At 34.1% G+C, this 18,808-nt stretch overlaps 1 protein-coding gene and 1 long non-coding RNA gene across 2 annotated transcripts in view; both read left to right on the forward strand.

Annotated features, from left to right (window-relative positions):
* Nucleotides 1–6,281: 6,281 nt before the first annotated feature.
* LOC146423672 (uncharacterized) overlaps nt 6,282–18,808 on the forward strand; it is a 34,869-nt gene continuing 22,342 nt past the window's right edge. Inside the window, exons 1-4 of the mRNA XM_085044582.1 lie at nt 6,282–6,654; nt 8,023–8,355; nt 9,054–9,386; nt 10,779–11,197. Of these exons, the coding sequence (XP_084900708.1) occupies nt 6,564–6,654; nt 8,023–8,355; nt 9,054–9,386; nt 10,779–11,197 (1,176 nt within the window). The 5' untranslated portion in view covers nt 6,282–6,563. The remainder of the gene's footprint in view (nt 6,655–8,022; nt 8,356–9,053; nt 9,387–10,778; nt 11,198–18,808) is intronic.
* Nucleotides 12,496–16,577, forward strand: LOC146423673 (uncharacterized). Its single transcript, XR_014847358.1, has 3 exons — nt 12,496–12,676; nt 15,286–15,410; nt 16,421–16,577. It is a non-coding gene; the product is annotated as an uncharacterized LOC146423673 (long non-coding RNA).

Raw genomic sequence — 18,808 nt, forward strand, 5'->3', positions numbered from 1 at the left:
TCGGTCAAAATTTGAATTTTTTCGATCAAAAATTTGTAAATTTTCGGATCAAAAATTACAATTTTTTTCGGTCAAAAACTGGATTTTTTTTGGCCAAAATTTGGAATTTTTTTTTGGTGAAAAATTGGATTTTCTTAGTGAAAAAAATTCGATTTTTTTTTTGGTCAAAAATTGATTTTTTTCGGCGATTTTTTGGCCACAAATTCGAATTTTTTTAGGAGTTTATTTTCTTCCCTTTTTGGGTGAATTTTAGAGATTTTGGGGCGAAAAATAAAAAATCAAAATTAGTGAATTTTTGGGGCGAAAAATTGAATTTTTTTCGGTGAAAATTTGATTTTTTTTGGGTGAAAAATTGAAATTTTTGGCTGAAAAATTAATATTTTTTCGGGTGAAAAATTCACATTTTTTGGCTGAAAAATTTCTTATTTTGGGTGAAAAATTAATGATTTTTTCAGTGAAAATTTCACATTTTTAGGTCATTTTTTGAGTTAAAAATCCCAATTTTTGTGGTTTTTTTTTAAAAGTCAAATTCGATGCAAAAATGAAGATTTTTGGTTAAATTGAAGGAAATTTAAATATTAATTTTTGGGTTTAAATTCGGAGAGATTTTGGGGTAAAAAAAGTGAATTTTGGGGATTTTTTTGGGGTGAAAATTTTGGGTAAAAATTGGATTTTTTGGGGTTTTTTTTTAGGTTTGGAGTTTGGGGGAAAAATGGGAAAAATTGGGAAAAAATGGGAAAAAAATGAGAAAAAATTAAATTAGAGAAAATTTGGGGAAAATGGAGGAAAAATTGGGAAAAATTGAAAATTGAAATTTAAAATAAATTAAAATAAATTCGATGAAATTCATTAAATTAATTAATGAAAATGAAATTTTAAGTAAATTTAAAAAGATGAAAAATTGAGGAAAAAATGAGAAAAATGAGGAAAAATTAGAAAAAAATAGAGAAAAGAGAAAAATGAGAAAAATGAGGAAAAATTAGAAAAAAATAGAGAAAAGAGAAAAATGAGAAAAATGAGGAAAAAAATGAGAAAAAATGAGAAAAAATGAGAAAAATTAAAAGAGAAAAAAATGAGAAAAAATTAGAAAAATCAGAAAAATAAAAAAATGAGAAAAAAATGAGAAAAAATGAGAAAAAATTTAGAAAAATTTTCAAAATGAAAAAAATGAGAAAAAAAGAGAAAAATAAAGAGAAAATAAAGAAAAAACAGAAAAAAATAGAAAAAATTAAAAATATGAAAATAAAAGGAAAAAATAGAAAAATATGAAATAAAATATAAAAAATTAAAATGATAAAAATATAAAAATTAAAAATACATAAAAATATAAAAATAAAAAATAAAAATATAAAAATATAAAAATATAAAAATATAAAAAATTAAAAATATAAAATATAAAAATATAAAAATAAAAAAATTGACCAAAAAGAGAAGAAAAAAAATCGAAATAAAATTAAAAATGAAAAAAAATTCGAAATAAAATTAAAATTAAGAAAAAATTCGAAATAAAATTGAAAATAAGAAAAAAAATTCGAAATAAAATTGAAAATAAAGGAAAAATCCTTAAAAAAGAAGAAAATTTGGAAGAAAAAAAATCGAATTTAGAAAAATTTGAAAAGAAAAAAAATTCGAAGTTTTGAGAAAAGAGAAAAAAAAGAGAAAAAAAGAGGAAAATTCGAAATATTGAGAATTAAATTGGAAATAAAAATGAAAATTAAGAAAATTTTAAATCTTGAAAATTGAGAAAAAGAAATGAAAATAAAATGGAAAAAAAGGAAAATAGAAATTAAAATAAAATATTAAAATCGAGAAAACATTGAAAAAATAAATTTTTAATTTTTTTTAAAATAAATTTTTATTTTCTATTTTTAATTTTTGAAAATTTTTAGGTTTTAAAATCGAAATTAAAATTTTGATTTTAATTGGATTTGAAATCGAATCAATTAAATTAAATTAAATGAAATGAAATTAAATTAAAAGAAATGAAAATAAATGAAATTAAATTAAAAGAAATTAAATTAAATGAAATCCAAATAAATTAAATCAATTAAATTAAATCAAATTAAATTAAATTAAATTAAAATAAATTTAATTAAATCAAAAGAAACCAAATTAAATTACATTAAATCAAATTATATGAAATTAAAATAAATTAAATTACATTAAATCAAATCCAATCAAAATAAATCAAAATAAATCAAATTAAATTAAAGAAATCAAAGAAATCAAATCGAAAATGAGGAAGAAAAACATTAAAAAAAATTTCAAAAATCAAAACAATTTTGAAATTTTCCAATTTTAATTCATTTCAATTAAAACTCAATTAAAACTCAATTAAAACTCAATTAAATTAATTAAAACTCAATTAAAAAATGAAATTAAATTATTTTTTCACCCAAAAACCCCAAATTTCGACCCAAAAAAAAAGAGAAATAAAACCGAAAATAGTTTTGAACCAAAAAGAGGAAATTTTCCCCCAAAAAGTTTCGATTTTGACCCAAAATGGAATCAGAAAAGTTTCGAAAACAACAGAAAAAGGAGAAGTTTTTTGGGGTTTTTTTGGGTTCAAATTTCCCCTTTTTGGGGCAAAAACAACACCTGGGGAGGAAAAAAGAGAAAAAAATCAAATTTTTGGGGTGAAAAACAACAATTTGGGGGAAAAAATGAGTTTAAGGCAGAAAATGAGGAAAAAAATTGAATTTTTTGGGGAAAAATGAGAATTTTGGGGAAAAGAATTGAGTTGAGTTGAGAAAATGAAGAAAAAAATTGAATTTTTTGGGGAAAATTGAGAGAAAAATGAGAATTTTTTGGGTGAAAAATGAGAATTTTGGGTGAAAAAAATTGAGAATTTTGAGGGGAAAAATTGAGATTTTTGAATTTTCTTACAAATTAGTTATAATTTAATTTGGAGGATTTTGAGTTCAGTTTGATTGGTTTTAATTGGATTTGATTATTTTTAATTAGTTTTAATTAGTTTTAATTAGTTTTAATCGATTTTAATTGATTTTAATTAGTTTTAATTTATTTTAATTGATTTTAATTGGTTTTTATTTATTTCTAAAAATTTTATTTCAACCGGATTTGATTAATTTAATTTTGGGTTAATTGATTTTCGATTTAATTTAATTGAATTTAGTTTTAATTTAAATTTAATTTTAATTTAATTTTAATTTAATTTAATTTCAATTTAATTTAATTTAATTTTAATTCAATTAAATTTCAGTTTAATCTAATTTAATTCAATTCAATTTAATTTAATTTTGATTTAATCTATTTTTAATTTAATTTTAGTTTAATTTTAGTTTAAATTGAATTTCATTTATTTTAAAAGATTTGAATTTATTTTTATGAAGTTTAAATTAATTTTAATTGAGTTTTAATTCACTTTAATTGATTTGAAGGAGTTTTAATTGGTTTTAATTGGTTTTAATTGGATTTAATTAGTTTTAATTGGTTTTAATTAATTTTAATTGGTTTTTAAGGGATTTTAATGGTTTTTAATGGATTTTAATTGGTTTTAATTAGTTTTAATTGGCTTTAATTGGATTTAATTGGATTTAATAGATTTTTAATAGTTTTAATTTTTTAAATTCGTTTTAATGAATTTTAATTGGTTTTAATGAGTTTTAATTGGATTTAATAGATTTTTCATCCTTTTAATTTTTAAAATTTATTTTAATTGGATTTAATTAGTTTTAATTAGTTTAAATTGGTTTTAATTGGTTTTAATTAGTTTTAATTGGTTTTAATTGGTTTTAATTGGATTTAATTGGTTTAATGGATTTTAATTGGTTTTAATTAGTTTTTAATGAATTTAATGGATTTTAATTGGTTTTAATTAGTTTTAATTGGATTTAATAGATTTTTACCATTTTTAATCGATTATTAATCGATTATTAATCAATTTTAATTAATTTTAATTAATTTCAATAATTTCCTTTTAATTAATTCCGATCGATTTTTAATCGATTAACAACCCGATTTCATTAGGACTTAATTAATTTTTTAACATTTAATTAGAATTAATTATTTTTTAGAATTTTTCAGATTTTTTTTTTTTAAGAAAATTTAATTTAAGGGAATTTATTCGATATCAGTAATTAACAGGAAATTAAGGGAATTAATAGAGAAAAACGTTAATTAACCCTAATTAGCGTCAGCAGACAGCAATCCTCACTAATTACCGTTAATTAGCACTAATTGGCATTAATTTCAGCATTAATTGGCATTAATTTCACCATTAATTAGCACTAATTTTCCCATTAATTAGCATTAATTTCACCATTAATTGGTGTTAATTTTCCCATTAATTAGCACTGATTTTACCATTAATTAGCATTAATTTTACCACTAATTAACGTTAATTTTACCATTAATTAGCACTAATTTCACCATTAATTAGCTTTAATTTTCCCATTAATTAACACTAATTTCACCATTAATTAACACTAATTTCAGCATTAATTAGCACTAATTTCAGCATTAATTAGCTCTAATTAGCGCTAATTAATTGGGGCATTTTTGGGGCTGATTAGAGACAATTAAGGGAATTAATGGCAATTAATTAACAGGAGGAGTTAATGGATCGGATTGGGGTTGATGGGCGGACTGGTTTATACTGGTTATACTGGTTTGGACTGGTTGGGACTGGTTATACTGGTTTTTACTGGTTTATACTGGTTTGGACTGGTCTGGACTGGTTTATACTGGTCAGTACTGGTTTATGCTGGTTTATACTGGTTTTTACTGGTTTATACTGGTCTATACTGGTTTGGACTGGTTTATACTGGTCTGGACTGGGCTGGACTGGTTTATACTGGTTTATACTGGTTTATACTGGTTTATACTGGTTTATACTGGTCTATACTGGTCAAGCTGGGGAGGCTCTGGGTGTCCATACTGGTCCATACTGGTCAGTACTGGTCAAGCTGGGGCAGCTCAGGGCACCTGTACTGGTCAGTACTGGTCCGGACTGGGCTGTACTGGGCAGTACTGGTCTGGACTGGTCTATACTGGTCAGTACTGGTCAGGCTGGGGTGGCTCCGGGGTGGCTATACTGGTTTTTACTGGTCCATACTGGTCTGTACTGGTCACTACTGGTCACTACTGGTCAAGCTGGGGCAGCTTAGGGCGCCTATACTGGTCAGTACTGGTTTATACTGGTCACTACTGGTCCATAGTGGTCACTACTGGTCAAGCTGGGGGGGGCTGTAGCTGTCCATACTGGTCTATACTGGTCTGTACTGGTCCATACTGGTCAGTACTGGTCAAGCTGGGGAGGGTCTGGGTGGCTATACTGGTCTGTACTGGTTTATACTGGTCCATACTGGTCTATACTGGTCAGCACTGGTCCATACTGGTCTATACTGGTCAGCACTGGTCTATACTGGTCTATACTGGTCCATACTGGTCAAGCTGGGGCGGCTCAGGGCGCCTATACTGGTCTGAACTGGTCCATACTGGTCAGTACTGGTCAAGCTGGGGTGGCTCCGGGGTGGCTATATGGGTCACTACTGGTCTGGACTGGTCTGGACTGGTCCATACTGGTCAAGCTGGGGTGGCTATACTGGTCCATACTGGTCAGTATTGGTCAAGCTGGGGAGGCTCTGTGTGGCTATACTGGTCCATACTGGTCCATACTGGTCAAGCTGGGGCAGCTCAGGGCACCTATACTGGTCAGTACTGGTCCGGACTGGGCTGTACTGGGCAGTACTGGTCTGGACTGGTCTATACTGGTCCATACTGGTCAGTACTGGTCAAGCTGGGGGGGCTCTGGGCACCTATACTGGTCTGTACTGGTCACTACTGGTCAGTACTGGTCAGTACTGGTCAAGATGGGGAGGCTCTGACTGTCCATACTGGTCAGCACTGGTCTGGACTGGTCTACACTGGTCACTACTGGTCAAGCTGGGGCAGCTGGTAGTGCCTGTACTGGTCACTACTGGTTTTTACTGGTCCATACTGGTCTATACTGGTCAGTACTGGTCAGGCTGGGGCGGCTCTGGGTGTCCATACTGGTCACTACTGGTCACTACTGGTCACTACAGCAAAAAACTAATTCCCCCAAAAAACCCACAAAATTTACCTTAAAAAAATCGTATTTCTGCCATATTTTCGCCATTTTTCGTCGTATTTTCACCAAATTTCATCAGATTTTCCCAAAAATTATTTCCACTAAAAATCAGACAATTTCTTCCCAAAACATCCAAATTGCCCCAAAAAAATAGCAAAATTTACCTTAAAAAAATCGTATTTCCGCCATTTTTCGTCGTATTTTCGCCAAATCTTCGCCGATTTTCATCAAATTTTCGCCAAATTTTCGCCCAAATTTCACCAAAATCTCCACTTTTCCAGGTCCTCCTCGCTCCCCAGACCTCTTCCCTCTCTCCCCCTGCGGCTCCTCTCCCGGCCCGGCGTTCCGCGTCGGCTGCGTCGCCGTCGGCTTCTCCCCGGCCGCGGTCACTTTCTCCTGGGATGACCGCGAGAACCGCAGCGTCCCCGACGTCCGGCAGTTCCGGCCGGTCCAGAGTTCCGGAACGTTCCTGGCGGCGTCCAGCCTGGCCATGGCGGCCGAGGAGGGCAAGGCCAGGCAGCCGTTCACCTGCCGGGCCGAGCATGTGGCGGGGAGGAGGAGCGTCCAGGTGACCAACCCAGGTGAGATCCCAAAAATCCCAAAAATCCCGAAATTCTGGAAATTGTGGTCCTAAAAATACCAAAAATCCCGAAAATCTGCAAATCCCAAAAATCCAGATCCCAAAAATCACAAAATTCTGCAAATCCCAAAAATCCCGAAAATCCCGAAATTTTGATCCCAAAAATCCCAGAAATACCGAAATCCCAAAAATCCCGATCCCAAAAATCTACTGGTCCCAAAAATCCCAAAAATTCCCAAATTTCCGAAAATTCTGAAAATCGCAAAAATCCCGATCTCAAAAATCACAAAAATCCCAAAATTCTGGTCCCAAAAATCCCATAAATACCAAAATCCCAAAATTCTGAAAATTCTGGTCCTAAAAATCCCGAAATTCTGAAAATCGCAAAAATCCCGATCCCAAAAATCCTGAAAATCCCGAAATTCCAAAAATTCTGGTCACAAAAGTCTCAGAAATCACAAAATCCTGAAATCCCAAAATCCCAAAAATTCTGGTCCCAAAAATCCCAGAAATTCCAAAATTCCAAAAATCCCGATCCCAAAAATCCCAAAATTCTGGAAATCCCAAAAATCCCAAAATTCTAATCCCAAAAATCCCAGAATTTTTTCCCCCAAAATTTAGGATTTTTCCCCCAAAATTTAGGGATTTTTCTCCTGAATTTTGGGGTTTTTTTCTCCCAAATTTTAGCGTTTTTCCCCCAAAATTTCCCCAAAATCGCACCCCGTGGCGCCCCCTGGTGGACAACGCCGTTTTTAGGATTTCCCTCTGATTTCACCATTTTCCCTCCGAATTTTCTAGGATTTCCTTCAAATTTTAACATTTTCTCTCCCAATTTTTTAGGATTTCCATCAAGTTTCGGTGCTTTTCCTCCAAATTTCGAACTTTCTCCCTCCAAATTTCACCATTTCTCCTCCAAATTTTTTACGATTTCCTCCAAATTTTAGGTTTTCTTTCAAATTTAGGATTTCCATCAAATTTCAATGTTTTCCCTCCAAATTATTTAGGATTTTCCTCAACTTTTGGGATTTCCCTCATATTTCACCATTTCTCCTCCAAATTGTAACATTTTCCTCTCCAAATTTTTTAGGATTTCCGTCAAATTTCGATGTTTTCCCACCAAATTTCAACATTTTCCCTCCAAATTTTTTAGGATTTTCTTCAAATTTCAACTTTTTTCCTCCAAATTTTTTAGGATTTCACTCAAATTTTGACATTTTCTCTCCAATTTTTTTAGGATTTTCTTCAAATTTCGACGTTTTTCCTCCAATTTTTGACGTTTTTTCCGCCAAATTTAGAGTTTTTCTCTCCGAAATTTCGCGATTTTTCCCAAAATTTCACTTTTTTTCCCCAAATTTCTCCATTTCCCCAGGCTCCAGCTACGCCCTGACCCCGCTGACCCCCGAGCTGACCCTCCACCCTCCGTCCCGCGAGGACTTCCAAGGCCCCTACCGCAACTCCTCCCTCCTCTGCCAGCTCCGCGCCCCGCGGCGCCCCCCGCTGGACGCCGCCATTCGCTGGTTCCGCAACGGCGTCCCGGCGGTGGGCGGAGCCACCGACGAGGGGAGGAGCGCGGAAAGCTCCGGAATGTGGGTCAGCCGCAGCCGGCTGGTGGTCACCGAGGCCGAGTGGGACCGGGGAGACGTTTTCACCTGCCGGGCGGGAGAGGAGAGCCGCAACACCAGCAAGGGGATGGAGTGCGGATGTGAGTTGGGATTTTGGGGTGAAATCCATGGAATTTGGGGTTTTGGGGTGAAAAATGGGGATTTTGGGGGATGGAAAAAAATATTTGGGGTTTTGGGAGAGAAATCCCGAAAAGTTTAGGGTTTTGGGGGGAAAAAGTTGCAAAATATTTGGGGTTTTGGAGGAAAAAATAATGGTGGAAAATTGGGAGTTTGGGGGGAAAAAAATCCTGAAAAAAAGGAGGGATTTTGGGGAAAAAATTTTGGGGGAAAAAATCCCAAAAAAATTGGGATTTCAGGCTGGTTCTGGGGAGAAAAAAAATCAAAGGAATTTGGGTTATTGGATATGAGTTTTGGGGAAAAACCCCAAAAAACCCCAAAATCACCATGAAGAAAACCGAAAATCACCAAAAAACCCCAAAACCACCCAAAACCCAACACATCATCTCAGCCCAAAATCACCCAAAATCATCTCAAAAAAACCCAAAATTCACAAAAAACCCCCAAAATTTCTCAAAAAACCCCAAAATTTCCTGAAAAAACCCCAAAATCACCCCAAAAAATCCTGAAAAATCTGAAAATCACCACAAAATCCGAAAATCACAGAAAAACCCCAAAATCACAAAAAAACCCAAAAATCCCACCAAAAAACACAAAAAACCCCAAAAAACCCCAAAACCACCCCAAAACTGACCCCAAACCCCCTCCGTCCACCCCGCAGACGACCTTCCGGCCGCGCCCGGCGACATCCGCGTGGAGGCCACGCCCCCCACCTTCGCCGACCTCTTCCGCCACGGCGCCGCCCGCCTGACCTGCCGCGTGACCAACATGGCCGCCGCCGACCCGCCCCCCGAGGTCACGTGGTTCCGGGAGGGCGGCCGGCCGTTGGCCACGCGGACGGCCACGCCCACCCTGCAGGCCAACGGGCTGTTCGCGGCCGAGGGCGTGGCCAGCGTGGAGGCGGAGGCTTGGGAAAAAGGGGAGGAGTTCTCGTGCCGCGTGGCGCACGGCGAGCTGCTGTTCCCGCGGGAGGTGACGCTGCGCAAGGCCGAGGGTGAGTGAGATTTGGGGTGAATTTGGGGGATTTTGGGTAAATTGGCAAAAAAATGGGGGAAAAATGGGTGAAATTTGGGGGAGAAATTGGGGAAAATTTGGGGAGAAAAGGGTTAAATTTGAGGCCAAGATGGCGGAAAGTTGGGTTGGGTTGGTTTGATGGAAAAATGAGAGGAAATGATGGATTTAGGACTTTTTCACCCAAAATTCGGGAAGAATTGGGAAAAAATTTGGAGAAATGGCGGAAAAAAATTTGGGGAAAAATGGGAAAAAATTTTGAGAAAAAAATGGTAGAAAAAATTGGGGTGAAATGGGAAAAAATTGGAGAAATATGGGGAAAAATTTGGGGAGAAATGATGGGAAAAAATTTGGGGAAAATGGCAGAAAAAGTTTGGGGTGAAACAGGAAAAATTTGGAGAAAAATGGGAAAAAGTTTGGGGAAAAATGGGTAAAATTTGGGGAGAAAAGGGTTAAATTTGAGGCCAAGATGGCGGAAAGTTGAGTTGGTTGAGTTGGTTTGATTGAAAAATGAGGAAAAATAACCAAATTTCCTGTTTTTCCCTCAAGTTGGAATCCCATGAAAAGATTTTTGGGGAGAATTGGGAAAATTTGGGGTGAAAATGGCGGAAAGTTGGGTTGGTTGTATTTCTATTTGTATTTCTATTTCTATTTCTATTTCTATTTCTATTTCTATTTCTATTTCTATTTCTATTATTTCCATTTCTATTTCTATTTCCATTTCCATTTATTTCCTTTTAATTCCATTTATTTCCATTTATTTCCATTTCTATTTCCATTTATTATTCCCATTTATTTCCATTTATTATTTCCATTTCTATTTCTATTTCTATTTCTATTTCCATTTCCATTTCCATTTCCATTTCCATTTCCATTTCCATTTCCATTTCCATTTCCATTTCTACATCTATTTATATTTGTATTTCTATTTTTATTTTTATTTCTATTTCCATTTCCATTTTAATTTCCATTTATTTCCACTTCTTATTTCCATTGATTTCCATTGATTTCCATTGATTTCCATTTATTATTTCCATTTAGTATTCCCATTTATTCCCATTTATTTCCATTTATTTCCATTTATTTCAATTTATTTTCTCCATTTATTTTCCATTTCCATTTCCATTTCCATTTCCATTTCCATTTCCATTTTATTTCCATTTATTATTCCCATTTATTTCCATTTATTTCCACTTTTATTTCCCCATATTTTCCATATATTTTCCTCTATATTTCCATTTATTTCCACCTTTAATTCACTTTATTTTATTCATTTTTATTTATTTTAATTCCCCATTCACCTCAAGTATTTCACCCATTTTTTTTCCCAAAATCCCCCGATTTTCACCCAAAATCTCCATTTTTCCCTCCCCAGTCCCCGACGCCTCCCCGCCGTCGCTCCACCTCCTCCCTCCCCCCGCCGAGCAGCTCCGCCTCGGCCGCTGGGCGACTCTCACCTGCCTGGTCAGCGACTTCAACCCGCCGGACATCCTCCTCCAGTGGCTGCAGGACGGCCGGCCCGTCCCGGAATCGCGCGCCGTCACCTCCCGGCCCCGCCCCGACCCCGCCCTTTCCGGCCACGCCCCTCCCGCCGGCCACGCCCCCCGCTTCCTGCTGCTGAGCGCGCTGACGGTGCCGGCGCGCGATTGGCTGGCGGGGCACGTCTTCACCTGCCTGGTCGGCCACGAGAAGTTGCCCATCAGGGTCGCCCAGAAGTCGCTGGACAAAGCTGCCGGTAATCCCCAAAACCTCAATATTTCCCTCGTTTTGAGCGATTCTGCCAATGCCTGTTATTGAAATCGCCAAAATTTGGGGGTTTGGCCCGAAAAAAGTGCACTTTTCCCGTGAAAAATAAACTTTTTTGCATAAAAATTGTGGTTTTCGCACCAAAAATCTCGTTTTGTTGCTCCAAAAACCGGTTTTTTGCAGCGAAAGTTAGGTGGTTTGGCCAAAAATTGAGATTTTTTCGTGAAAGGATAAGTATGTTTCCTCAAAATCACGATTTTCCCCAAAAACCCACGTTTTTCGCCCCAAAAATCCACTTTTTTCCCAAAAAATTCCCACTTTTCCCGCCAAAACCACACTTTTCCCCAAAATTCGCACTTTTTCCCCAAAAATCCACTTTTCCCCAAAAAAATCCACTTTTTTCCCCCCAAAAACCCCAATTTTTCCCCAAAACCCCAAATTTTCCCCTCAAAACCCCAAATTTTTCCCCAAAAAATTCCCCCAAACCACCAATTTTTCCCCTAAAAATCCCAATTTTCTCCCCAAAATTCCCAATTTTCCCCCCAAAAACTCCAATTTTTCCCCCCCAAAAAAATCCAGTTTTTCCCCAAAAAACATCCCATTTCCACCAAAAACCCCAATTTTTTCCCCAAAATCCCCAATTTTTCCCCCAAAACCCCCAATTTCTCACGTCTTCACCTGCCTGGTCGGCCACGAGAAGTTGCCCATCAGGGTCGCCCAGAAGTCGCTGGACAAAGCTGCCGGTAATCCCCAAAACCTCAATATTTCCCTCGTTTTGAGCGATTCTGCCAACGCCTGTTATTGAAAATCTGAAATTTTGGGGGTTTGGCCCGAAAAAAGTGCACTTTTCCCGTGAAAAATAAACTTTTTTGCATAAAAAAATGATGGTTTTTGATTGAGAAATGTCCTTTTTTTGCTCCAAAAACCGGTTTTTTGCAGTGAAAGTTAGGTGGTTTGGCCAAAAATTGAGATTTTTCCCCAAAAATCTGAGTGTGTTTCGTAAAAATACCAATTTTTCCCCAAAAGCCACTTTTTTCTCCAAAAATCCCATTTTTCCCCAAAATTCCCACTTTTTCCCAAAAAGACCACTTTTTTCCTAAGGAATTCCACTTTTCCCATGGAAATCGAGTTTTCCCCAAAAAATCCACTTTTTCCCAAAAAATCCACTGTTTTCCCCAAAAGATTCCCATTTTTCCCCCAAGCAATTAGACTTTTTCCCCAAAATTCGCACTTTTTTCCCCAAAAAATCCACTTTTTTCCCCCAAAAAATCCACATTTTTTTCCCCCCAAACCCCCCAATTTTTCCCAAGAAATTCCCACTTTTTCCCCCAAAAATCCACTTTTTTCCCCCCAAAAAAATCCAATTGTTCCCCAAAAAACATCCCATTTCCACCAAAACCCCAATTTTTTCCCAAAATCCCCAATTTTTCCCCCAAAACCCACCAATTTCTCACGTCTTCACCTGCCTGGTCGGCCACGAGAAGTTGCCCATCAGGGTCGCCCAGAAGTCGCTGGACAAAGCTGCCGGTAATCCCCAAAACCTCAATATTTCCCTCGTTTTGAGCGATTCTGCCAATGCCTGTTATTGAAATCGCCAAAATTTGGGGGTTTGGCCCAAAAAAAAGTGCACTTTGCTGAAGGAAAATAAAGTTTTTTGCATAAAAATTGCCATTTTTTTATTGAAAAAAGTCTTTTTTTGCTCCAAAAACCGGTTTTTCCTAGCAAAACTTACTTGGTTTTACCAATATCTGGGATTTTTCCATGAAAAATAAGTGTGTTTCCTAAAAATCATCATTTTTTCCAAAAACCATGTGTTGCCCAAAAAATCCAATTTTTCCCAAATTTCCCACTTTTTTCCCAAAAATCCACTTTTCCCCAAGAAAATCCACTTTTCCCCCCAAAAAACCCATTTTTTCCCAAAAAAATCCACTTTTTTCCCCTCAAAACCCCAATTTTTCCCCAAAAACCCCAATTTTTCCCCAAAACCACCAATTTTCCCCTAAAAACCCCAAATTTTTCCCCCAAAAAATCCACTTTTCTCCCAAAAATCCAGTTTTCCCCCCAGAACAGACCCAAAATTGCCATTTTCCCCCCAAAAATCCACTTTTTTCCCCAAAAAATCCATTTCTTCCCCAAAAATATCCAATTTTTCCCAAGAAAATCCACTTTTCCCCCAAAAATTCCACTTTCACCAAAAAATCCACTTTTCACCCAAACATCCGTTTTTTCCCCCAGAAAACACCAAAAATTCCACTTTTTCCCCCAAAAATTCCATTTTTTCCCCAAGGCATCCACTTTTTCCCCAAAAAAACTTCAAATTTTCACCCAAAATCCCACATTTTCCCCCCAAGCCCCCAAATTTTCCCCAAAAAAACCTGAATTTTCCCCAAAAACCACCATTTTTCCCTGAAAACACATATTTTTCCCCAAAATCTCCAGTTTTTCCCCCAAAAAACCCAAAATTTTCCCCCAAAAAATCACTTTTTTTCCCCAAAATTTCCCATTTTTCCCCCAAATTTCCCCTTTTTTCCCAAAATTCCCATTTTTCCCCCAAAAGTTTCATATATTTCCCAAAAATTTCCCAATTTTCCCCAAAATTTCCCATTTTCCCCCCAAATCTCATTCCCAAAAATCCCAAAAAATGGTAAAAAACAATTAAAAAAAAAATATAATTAAAAATTAATAAAAATAATAAAAATAAATAAAAAATAAATAAAAAATCAGCAATAAATGGAATTTTTTCCCCCAAAAAAATTTGTGTTTCGGATTTTGGGGTTTTTGGGGAATTTCGGGGTGGAATTTGGGGATTTTGGGGATTTTGGGGTAAAATTTGGGGTAAAAAACCCAAAAAATTCCACATTTTGGTGCCAAAAAATCAATTAAAAAATGTCAAAATCTGTTAAAAAATTTCAAATTTTGCATTTATTCCCCCAAAATTTCGCCAAATTCCTAATTTTTTTTCCCAAAAATTGGGGGAAATTTGATAAAATTCCACAATTTTCCCAAAATTGAGGAAAATTTCTCCATTTTCCCCCAAAAATTTGGACAAAATTCCCACAATTTTGCCCCAAAAAATTGAGAAAAAATTGACCAAAATTCCCAATTTTCCCCAAAATTTGGGAAAATTTGACCGAAATTCTCAATTTCTCCCCCAAATGGAGAAAATTCCCAAAATTCCCTCAAATTTTTGGGTCAAAAATTGCAAATTTTGGGTAAAAATTTGGGGTGAAGCGTTGAGCCGCCAGGGGGCGCCAAAGGGTTAAAATTTGGGGTGAAAAAAGGAAATTTTGGGGAAAAAAATCCCAAATTTTTGGGGTGGAAAAAATGGGAATTTTGGGGTGAAATTCCCCAAAATTTGGGGTAAATTCCTGGAATTTTGGGTGAAAATTCCCGAATTTTGGGTGAAAATTCCCAAATTTTAGGTGAAAATTCCTAAATTTTGAGTGAAAATTCCCAAATTTTGGGAAAAAATCTCCAAATTTTGGGTGAAAATCTCCAAAATTTTCAATTTTGAGGAAAATTCCTCAAATTTTCTCCTAAAATCTTCAAATTTTTGCCTAAAATCCCCAAATTTTGGGCTAAATTCATCAAAGTTTTGCCTAAAATCTCCAAATTTACACCTAAAATCTTCAAACTTTTGGGCTAAAATCCCCAAAATTTCACTCAAAACTCCCAATTTTTTGGGTTAAAATCCTCAAATTTTAGCTTAAAATCCCCAAATTTTAGCCCAAAATCTTCAACTTTTGACCTAAAATCCCCAAATTTTCACCTAAAATTCCCAAATTTCCACCTAAAATCTTAGAATTTTCACTCCAAACTCCCAAATTTTGAGGCAAAATTCCCCAAATTTTCGCTTAAAATCCTCAAATTTTCACCTAAAATCTCCGAATTTTCACTCAAAATCCCCAAATTTTCGCTGAAAATTCCTCAAATTTTGAGCTAAAATTTTCAAATTTTCACCTAAAATCTCCAGATTTTGAGCTAAAATGTTGAAATTTTGAGCAAAAACCCCCAAATTTTTGGCTAAAATCCTCAGAATTTCACCTAAAATCCCCAATTTTTTTCCTAAAATCTCCAAATTTTTTGTCAAAACCCCCAAATTTCCCAAATTTCTCATTTTTTCCCCGTTTTTCCAGCTCTCCTGGGCGGCGCCTCGCAGGAGGAAGACGAAGATTTGGGGAATCTTTGGGCGACAACTTCGACCTTCATCGTCCTCTTCATCCTCAGCCTCTTCTACAGCACCACCGTCACCTTGATCAAGGTTTTCCACCCAAAATTCGCCTTTTTTGACCCAAAATTTGGGTTTCTCGACCCGAAATTTGGGGGGGAAGGAAGTTTTCCCCAAAAAAATCTGAATTTTCTGCAAAAAAATCTGATTTTTTTGGGCAAAAATTGAGGTTTTTAGGGGGAAAAAAAGTGATTTTTCTCATTGAAAATTCGAATTTTTTTCTCCTATTTTTGGGTCTAAAAATTGCGGTTTTTCTCTTGTATTTTCACCTAAAAATTCCAATTTTTTCTCCTGTTTTTCCACCCAAAATTCGAATTTTTTGACCCAAAATTCCAGTTTTTTGACCCAAAATTCGGGTTTTTCCACCCAAAATTCGAGGGTTTTCCACCCGAAATTCGCCTTTTTCGACCCAAAATTTGGGTTTCTCGACCCGAAATTTGGGGGGGAAGGAAGTTTTCCCCAAAAAATTACGAATTTTTCGCGAAAAAAATCTGATTTTTTTGGCAAAAATTGAGGTTTTTAGGGGGAAAAAAAGTGATTTTTCTGCCCAAAAATTCAAATATTTTCCTCATGATTTTGGGTCTAAAAAATTACATTTTTTCTGTTCTCTTTTCACCCAAAAATTCCAATTTTCCCCAAATTTCCCAAAAATCTCATTTTTCCCCAAAAATCTTCAATTTTTTCCCCAAAAATCTTCAATTTTTTTTCCCAAAAATCTCCATTTTCCCCAAAATATTAAATTTTCCCCAAAATCTCTAATTTTTCCAAAAAAATATTCAATTTTTTCCCCAAAATATTTAATTTTTCCCAAAATCTTTAATTTTATTTCCCAAAAAATCTCTAATTTTCCCCCAAAATCTTCAATTTTCCCAAAATCTTTATTTTTTTCCCAAATCTTCAATTTTCCCCCCAAAATATTTAACTTTTCCCAAAAATCTTCAATTTTTTCCCCCAAAATCCCAAATTTCTCCCCAAAATTCCCCAAAATCCCCAAAATTTCCCCAAATTTTCACTTCTAACCTCATTTTATTCTCCTTTTCCAGGTGAAATGACCCAAAAACGACGAAATTCAACCCAAAATGAAGTTCTGGAATTTTCTGCGAATTTTTCCCATTTTTGTAAAAAACCCAAAAATCCCAAAATTTTCCCCCAAAAAATCCTCGAAAAAAATAAAGAATTTTTTTTGGTTTTTTTTACTGATTTTTGGTGTTTTTTTATTTCGGGTTTTGGGGAATTTTAGGGAATTTTGGGGAATTTTTGGGGAATTTTGAGGAAATTTGGGGAAATTTTAGGAAATTTTAGTAAAATTTGGGAATTTGAGTCAAACTTTGGGAAATTTTGGATAAATTTTAGGAAATTTTTGGGAAATTTGAGTAAAATTTTGGGAGATTTTAGTAAATTTGGGGGAAATTTTTAATAAATTTTGGAAAATTTTAGTAATTTTAGGAAATTTTGGTCAATTTTGAGAAATTTGAGGGAATTTTGGGGAAATTTTGGAGAATTTTAGTAAGTTTTGGGAAAATTTGGAAATTTTAAATTGAAATTTTGGGGAAATTTCCGTGAATTACGGGGAATTTGGTAAATTTGGGAAATTTGAGGTAAATTTTTGGGAATTTTAGTAAATTTGGAGAATTTTAATAATTATTTTGAAATTTTGGGGTTTTTTGTGATTTTTGTTAATTTTTTGGTGATTTTTGGGAAAAATTTGGGGTTTTTTGGGATTTTTCCACTTTTCTCCCTTTTTACCTCAAAAATCTAAATTATTAAAAGTCCTAAAATCCAAAATTTTACCCCAAAAACGATGATTTTCCCAAAAAAAAAGAGAAAAATCAGAAAATTTTAAAATTTTTATTTTTCATTTTTAAAACATTTCATTTTAAAAAAATTTTTCTTTTTAAAAATTTTAAAATTTTTTAATTTTTAAAATTTTTAATTTTTAAAATTTTTTTAATTAAAATTTTTTTTAATTTTTAAAATTTTTACATTTAAATTTAATTGTTTAATTTTTAAAAATTTTAATTTTTTAAAAATTTTAGTTTAAAACATTTTTAAATTTTTTTTAATTTTTAAATTTTAAAAATTTTTAAAATTTAAAAAAATTTTAAAATTTAAATTTTTTTTTAATTTTAAATTTAAACTTTTAATTTTTTTTTTAAATTCTGATTTAAATTCCCCAAAATTCCCCAAAATTTCCCCAAAATTTTTTCCTCGATGATTTCTTCTCCTCCCAGGAGCTCAAAGGACCTAAAAAAAAGGGAAAAATTAGGTTAATTTGCATAAATTTGCATAATGAGAATTAAATTCAATGAAATAGAGAAAATTGAATTAAAGAAACAAAGAAAAAAAATTAAAAAATTTTAAAAAATCCAAATTAACAAATAAAAATCGAAGAAAATAAAACAGAAAAAAAAATTTTAAAAAAGGAAAAAAAAATCCCAAAAAAGGAAAAACTGAAGAAATAAAAAAATTGCAAAAAATTGCAAAAAAACACAAAAAACAAACAGAAAACAAAAAATGAAAAATAAAAAAAAACCTTAAAAAAATCACGAAAAAGACAAAAAACCAAAAATTAAAAAACAAAAAATCCCCAAAAAATCCCAAAAAAATCCCGGAAAAAACCCCAAAAAACCCAAAAAACAAACCAAAAAATAAAAAAAAGACCCAAAAATCCAAAAAAATCCAAAAAAAATCTCAAAACCCAAAAAAAACCCAAAAAAATCAACAAAAAACCCCAAAAAACCCCAAAAAACTCCAAAAAACAAACAAAAAAATCAAGAAAAAAACCCAAAAAACCCCCAAAAAAACCCCAAAAAATCAACAAAAACCCAAAAAACAAACAAAAAAATCAAGAAAAAAACCCAAAAAACTCCAAAAAAACCCAAAAAAATCAACAAAAAAATCAACAAAAAAACCCCAAAAATCCAAAAAAAATCCCAAAAAATCAACAAAAAACCCCAAAAAATTCCCAAAAAACCCAAAAACAAACCAAAAAAAATCAACAAAAAAAGACCCAAAAAACGCCAAAAAAAATCCCCAAAAATCAACAAAAAAACCCAAAATCCCCAAAAAACCCAAAAACCCCAAAAACAAACAAAAAAAACCCCAAAAACCCCAAAACAAAACCTCAGACAACCTCCAAAAACCCAACATCAAAACCCCATAAAAATCGCATAAATTTACATAAAATTTACATAAAATTTGCATAAATTTGCATACTAATGACCTTGAAGAGCGTGACTCCGGTGGAGTAGCAAAGGCTGAGCAGGAAGAGCACAAGGAAAGTTCCAGAAACCCAAATTTCGGGATTTTCCTGATTCTCGTCGTCCCAACCCAAAACGACCTCGACGCGGCTGGAGAGAGCTTTGGGGGGAAAAACGGGGATTTTGGTGAAAATGGGGAAAAAATGGAAAAAATGGGGATTTTGGGGGAAA

This window comes from Lichenostomus cassidix, unplaced genomic scaffold (genome assembly GCF_008360975.1).
Source record: "Lichenostomus cassidix isolate B80296 unplaced genomic scaffold, HeHo_3.0 HiC_scaffold_36, whole genome shotgun sequence".
NCBI lineage: Eukaryota > Metazoa > Chordata > Aves > Passeriformes > Meliphagidae > Lichenostomus > Lichenostomus cassidix.